Raw genomic sequence first — 7,080 nt, forward strand, 5'->3', positions numbered from 1 at the left:
GGACTGTAAAATGGTACAACCATTGTGGAAAGCAGTATGGCAATTCCTTAAAAAGTTGGAATTAGAAACACCATTTGACCCAGTCATTCCATTACTAGATGAGAGCCATGGCAAGAACAGGCATATGCACACCCATGTTCATCACAGCACTATTTACAATAGCCAAAAGATGGAAACAACCTAGGTGTCCATCAACTTAGGAATGGATAACCATACTATGGTACATACACACAATGGAATACTATGCAACCCTAAAGAGTTACACAGAATCTGCAAAACACCACATAACATGGATGAACTTGGAAGACATTATGCTGAGTGAAAAAATCAATCACAGAAAGACAAATATTATATTAGTCCGTTATTATAAAAGTCAAGGAAAGGTTTACATATGGAAGGAAATTTTCTTTGTTAGTAACTAGGGGTGTGTGTGGGGTGGGAACACTGTTAGATAGAGATAATAAGTATTGATTTGGGTGAAGAGAAGGGCAATGTACCAAATGTGAGTGATCAACATAGTGGCACTGAGGAAGAGGAAGACAGAGAGAGGTACATGGGAGGTACAGACAACAAAGATGAACCCTTTTGCACATACGTTGTCAATGAAGGCAAACATGGGTATACAGGTGGACAGATGGGTGGACGGGCTGAACTATTAGGTATGTCTATAAAGCGGGCAGTATACCAAGACCATGTATAGGGTTGGCAGACAATGGTCCTATAAGTGTATTTGTATGATCTGTAAGAATTCCCAGGTGTATAGTAGAGATGACAAGGGACAAGGTTGTAGTCACAGCCAGCTACCCAGAGGGAGCGAGTAGTTGAACCTGTGGGCTCAGGACCATAGTCACAGGGCACTTCAAGTTCAATCGGCATATGGTACTACACAAAACGTTCCACCTCCTCCTTGGGCGAGTAGCAACTGGGATCTTAAAAGCTTGCAAGCAGCAATCTAGATGCAACGATGGGTCTCTCCTCGATCAGAGCAAAGAAGAAAGAAGAAAATCAAAGAGTCATGGGAACAATTAATCCTAGCAACTGGTACACCATGTGATCTGCAGCCTATACGACTATTAGACCAGAAGAACTAGATGGTGGCCGGCTACCAATGTCAACCACTTGGAGGGGGATCTATGTAGGAGATCCTAGATAGAGAGGGAGAACAATGTGGTACAAAACTCAAAATCATTTGGGGGGAAAAAAAGGGGGGACCAGGTTTTCTGGTCTGACAGAGCCTGGTGGAACCCCTGAGACTATGGCCCCTAGCTGCCCTTCAGGTCTGGAATTGAACCCACACCTGTGGTTTCCAGCCAAACAAAACACAGGCATATGAGTTGACCATTTACCTGAGATATAGATATACTCCTTGGAGAAAACAATCATGGGTGAAAACAGGGCTGTTTATACACAGGGGGACAGCTCAGGGGGGCAGGAGTGCATGGAGGGATGGACACAGGGAAGAGGTAACTATCGGGAGGAAGTGGGAGGGGAGCTGTTGCATTGGTATAAATTGCAGTCAATGTCATGAGACAATGTGTATGTGAACTGTTGTATGGAAAGTGAATTTGCTCTGTAAATTTTCACTCAAATCACAATAAAAAGAAAAGAAAAAGGGAGTGATAACTACATTTATGCTACAGAGGGACCAAGTCAAAAAAAACACTGTTGCTATGTATCTTCAAGTCAGACCCGACTCATAGCGACCCCTCCTTGGGTTTCTGAGGCAATATCACTACAGAAGTAGATTGTCCAACCTTCCTTCTGAGGAGTGGCTGGTGGGTTTGAACCACCAGCCTTCTGGTTAGCAGTCATGTGCCTTAGGCACTATGCTACCAGAGCTCCCAAAGACTAGAAACTCAAAATGGACTTGGCATTGTGAGATCATCGACAACCTTGAAAGAATGGTTTTACCTTGATCAAAAAAGGCTGAAGAAGGAATGAGAGGAAAAAAAAGTAGAGAAAGGTTCATTCCCAACCCCCCATGACAATTTAAATTTCCACTCCAGGTATATTGAATCAGAATCTACATTTTAACAAGATCCTTGATGTTGTTGTTGTTACGTGCTGTTGAGCTGGACCCGACTCATAGCGACCACTCCGTGAGTTTCCGAAGCAGTTATCACTATGGAAGTAGATTACCCCATCTTTCTTTTGAGCAGTGGCTGGTGGGTTTGACCCGCTAGACATCTGGTTAGCAGTCAAGTGCCTTAGGCACTACTCTACCAGATCCTTAGCACTTTTAAATTAACTGAAGCTCTTGTTAAAATGTAGATTCTGATTCTGTATATCCTGGGTAGAAAGGGAAAATTCTGAATTAACCAGTTAGTTCAAACACCTGGCACAGAGACTCCTCTTTCGAGGAGTTTTGGCATAGGGTAGTAATTCTCAACCTTTTTGGTCTCAGGATCCCTTTGTTGTTGTTGTTGTTGTTGTTTGCCATCGAGTCGGCCCCGACTCATAGCGACCCCTCCTTGGGTTTCCAAGGCAGTATCACTACGGAAGTAGGATTGCCCAACCTTCCTTCTGAGGAGTGGCTGGTGGGTTTGAACCGCCAGCCTTCTGGTTAGCAGTCAAGTGCTTTAGCCACTATGCTACCAGATCCCTTTATACTCTTTAAAATATTAATGAGACTCCCAAAGTGCTCTTGTTTATATGGGTTATGTCTTGATACTCTGCACATTAAAAATTTTTAATGAAAAATTTTAAAAATATTAATTCATTAATAACTATGTTAAACCCATTATATAGTACCAAATATCTGTTATTAAAAACAGCTGTATTTTCCAAAGCAAACAAACAAATGACTTAGTAACAGTGGCACTATTTTACATTTAAAAAAAAATCTCTTTAATGTCCGACTTAGTAGAAAGCAAATGGATTCTCAAATCTACTACTTCCTTACTCAGTCAGTTGCCATATCACACATCAAGCAGCCTCTGAAAAACTCTACTGTACCAGGTAAGTTTTTGAATTATTATGAAAATACTTCTGACTTTACAGACTCCCTAAAGGGACCTCAGAAGATCCCTGTTGTTGTTGTGTGCTGTCGAGTCGACCCCGACTCATAGCGACCCCTCCTTGGGTTGCTGAGGCAGCATCACTACCGAAGTAGATTGCCCAAGCTTCCTTCTGAGGAGTAGCTGGTGGGTATGAACCACCAGCCTTCTGGTTAGCAGTCAAGTGCCTTAGGCAGAGATACCTTGATCACACTTTGTGAACTGCTCATCCCACTGCCATCAATTTGACTCCGACTCATAGCAACCCTACAGGGGAGACCAGAAGTACCCCATAGTATCTATCTCCAAGACTGTAAATCTTTACGGAAGTAGACTGCTTCATCTTTCTCCCACAGAGTGGCTGGTGGGTTTGAACTGCCAATCGTTTGATTAGCAGTCAACCACTGTTGACTGTAGCCTTAACCACTGTGCCACCAGATTTCCTTGGGAACCACTACTGAAGGGAAAAATAGCAGGCAGGAGAAGGGAATCTTTCTTTCCTTCGTTTTTTTTATGGGTGATACTTCATCATGTCAATAAATGGACTTGGATAATAAGCTATTCTGGTGACATTTATTAAAAAACTCCATTATTATGTAGCTAGCCAGTTTCTTACCTTTTCGAAATGGGATAAACCAGTCAACCATAGACCATTGAGAAGTTTTGTTCCCTTTTTCTGCTCTTATACGTAACCTAACTTCTTCAAAAACATTTAGCTCAACTGAAGAAAAGTTGCATTCGGTACTAGTAATATATTGACATCCAGGCAATTTTATCCAATTATCCATCTGAAGTCTTTAAAATAAAAAAAGCAAATGAATGAATAAGCAAGTACATAAATGCAAAAGAATATCAAATAAAGTGTTCTGTTTACTAACATTATAAAGCTAGTTTTAGCTATTTCTTCTACTTGAATATCCTATTAACAGTTTGTAGCCTTCCAGACTTCTTCAGGGCATCTAAATCAAGTTGTTATTTATAAAATGGAATAGTTTGACGTACAGTTCATTTTTTAACACGATTCTCTATATAATTTTGTGAATTAATGGGTCAGGATTCCAAGCAACAGAGAAGAGATGAACCATAAGGCAGATGTGCATTTAATGCTGGCTTTGTTAAAAGTAGTTGTGTGACTTCTGACAAATTACTTTGTATTTCTTCACCTTAGCTTGCTTATTGAAAATTTGAGAATTGGAGTCAATTGTTCCTTTCTGACTTCCTCCGATGAGTAGATTACCTGCCCTGAGGGTAACTTAAAAATTAGTATGATTTCAGTTTCTTCTGCCATCCCCCAAACCAAACCACCCCTCTGCTTACTGATCTATATAATGCCTTTCATTCCATCAGTAGGAAAAAAAAAATTAAAATACTAATGTTGTCGTCAGGTGCCATCAAGTCAGTTCCAACTCACAGCAACCTTATGTACAACAGAACAAACCAATGCCTGGTCCTGCGACATCTTCACTATCATTGCTATGCTTGAAACCACTGTTGCAGCCACTATGTCAATCCATCCTGCTGAGGGTCTTCCTCTCTGTCACTGACCCTCTACTTTACCAAGCACGATATCCTTTTCCAGGGACTGCTCCCTTCTGGCATGACTAAAGCAGGTGAGACAATGTATGGCCATTCTCGCTTCTAAAGAACATTCTGGCTGTACTTCCAAAATAGATGTGTTTGTTTTTCTAGCAGTACCTAGTGCATTCAACATTCTTCACCAACACCACAATTCAAATTCAAAATACTAATATAAACTAATAAATTCCTCAAAATAGGACTAGCCGATAATAAGCGATTAATATTAGTGTCTTCTTTTTCAAAAGGGGACAGTGAATTGGCATACAGAGCTTAAAGCAAAAAGAACATGTTGCCACAGTAAGAAGAGACTGGAGTGAAAGAATTCAAATGCTTTGCCTAAACCCTGTTTACCTTAAACCAGGCAGAGAAGCTATCCTCTAAGAAGGTAATTTTTGTCAAGTCTAATTCATAGTTCTAGCACTAGCTGAATTTTTTCTTTTTTTAACAATATTGTAGACTTGGTTTTAAAGCTACTTTTGGATATTAGAAACCAAGGATGCCCAAATACTAGTCTGTTAGAGACTGAATTGTGTCCTCCAAAAATATGTGTCAACTTGGCTTAGTCATGATTTTCAGTATTATGTAATTATCCTGCATTTTGTGACCTGATATAATTATCCTATGTGTTGTAAATCCTCACCTCTAGGATATGCAATCTATAGGATTAGGTAATCTCCTGAGTCAATCTCTTTTGAGATATAAAAAGGGTTAAAGAAGTGAGAAGAGGGACCGCCTACCACCAAAAAAGAACATGTGGGAGCAAAAAGAGCTGGGTGTTTTGGACCCAGGCAGGGTCTCTGCACTGAGAAAATCCTAGACCCAGGGGAAGATTAATGATAAGGACCATCCCCCAGAGCAGACAGAGAGAGAAAGCCTTCCCCTGGAGCTGTCGCCCTGAATTCAGACTTCTAGCTTCCTAAAACGTGAGAGAATAAATTGTTAAAGTCATTTATTTGTGGCATTATAGCAGCACTAGATAACTAAGACAAACTCTATTTAACACTTATGATTATACGATCAATATTATATTCACTGCACAAAATCAGTTTCATTAATATAACATCATGCTAGCTTTGTCTCTCTTGCTCACTGATGTACTCTGAGCACCCAAAAGAGTGTTTGGCATAAAAAGCATTCAGTATTGACTGGAAGAATGAATGCTACATATCACATAAATGATAACTGTAAATGCAAGTAGGAGACTAGGTGGTACAGTGGTTAAGTGTTTGGCTGCTAACTAAAAGGTTGCTGGTTTGAACCCACCAGTTGTAAGTAACAAACACTGAAATTTTAGACAGTATTTGTACTTACTGCCATTCAGTCAATCCCAACTCATAGTGACCCCCATTGGGTTTCCAAAACTATCCCCTGAAGTAGTCTTTGAATCAAACACAATTTAGCTTAATTAGTAAAGTATGTGTGCCTTGATCATTGCACTCTTTTAAAGTATTATCTAAAACCTAAAACTCATTACCATCAAGTCAATTCTGACTCATAGCAACCTCCACTGGGTTTCCAAGGCTGTAAATCTTTACAGAAGTAGACTGCCCCATCTTTCTTCTGCAGAGCAGCTGGTGGATTTGAACCACTCACCTTCTGGTTAGCAGCCAAATACTTTATCCACTATGCCACCAGAGCTCCACAAAGTATTATCTATGTAAGAATAAACTGATAATAGCAACTCAAAAGGTCAAATGAGAAGCTTAAGACAGTGAGTTTATGTTAATGGTAGTGAAACAACTTGGAAAAGGATTGCAAAATTGGTCAAAAAACTTGAAGAATATAATCAGTCTTGCTGAATTATTCATGTAAAAAATGATGAAATGGTGTATTCTTTGCTGTGTATATTTTCACCAAAACAAAACAAAAAGCCCCTGAAAGAAAAAAATACACATTTATAGAAATGAAGTTATAAATATTATGTAAATTAGACATACATTCTTTTCAGTAATGGAAAAACCAAATGTTTCCTAAACTTGAGCTAAAATAGTGTTAAAATTAAGAAAATTATTCAGCTAATTCTGGCAAATCAACAAACAGAGCCACATACTTGCTGTCCTGAATATCACCTATTTGGTATTCTGCTGAAAAAGTCACATTCCTAACAGATTCATCACTCCAGTTCCACTTCAGAATAAAGATGTCATCTGTGATGTAGACCTCTACATTTTGAGGATATGTTAGATTTTTTCCACCTATAAAGGCAACAAGAAAGAAGAAAATAAGTAATATGTATTGCACAGCTATGTTTAAAAAGTGATTCTTCCCTTTATATCACTGATTAAAGAATATGTTTAAATGTAATAAAGTATACTTAAAAAATTTCAAAAACCTAATGATTGCTCTTAGCACAGGGAGGCTACTAATTATTTCTATCTCTGCATCTGAGAAAGGTGGAAAAAGGCTAAATTTTTTTCATTTATAAAAAGATTTGTCTTTTAATTGGGGGGGAAAAAAAGCCTATGTATAAACATAATTTTTTTCCACTGGTCTTTGAAGTGAAGAG

The 7,080-nt window shown here is 39.0% G+C and overlaps 1 protein-coding gene across 1 annotated transcript in view; it reads right to left on the bottom strand.

Annotated features, from left to right (window-relative positions):
• IFNAR1 (interferon alpha and beta receptor subunit 1) overlaps positions 1–6,764 on the bottom strand; it is a 24,278-nt gene extending 17,514 nt beyond the window's left edge. Inside the window, exons 1-2 of the mRNA XM_007941306.1 lie at positions 6,625–6,764; positions 3,613–3,791 (exon numbers count right to left, since the gene is read on the bottom strand). Coding sequence (XP_007939497.1) covers positions 3,613–3,784 — 172 coding nt within the window. The 5' untranslated portion in view covers positions 3,785–3,791; positions 6,625–6,764. The remainder of the gene's footprint in view (positions 1–3,612; positions 3,792–6,624) is intronic.
• Between the last annotated feature and the right edge of the window lie 316 nt (positions 6,765–7,080).

The sequence above is a fragment of the Orycteropus afer genome, unplaced genomic scaffold (assembly GCF_000298275.1).
Source record: "Orycteropus afer afer isolate SDZICR_OR568_19922 unplaced genomic scaffold, OryAfe1.0 scaffold00078, whole genome shotgun sequence".
NCBI classification, from domain to species: Eukaryota; Metazoa; Chordata; class Mammalia; order Tubulidentata; family Orycteropodidae; genus Orycteropus; species Orycteropus afer.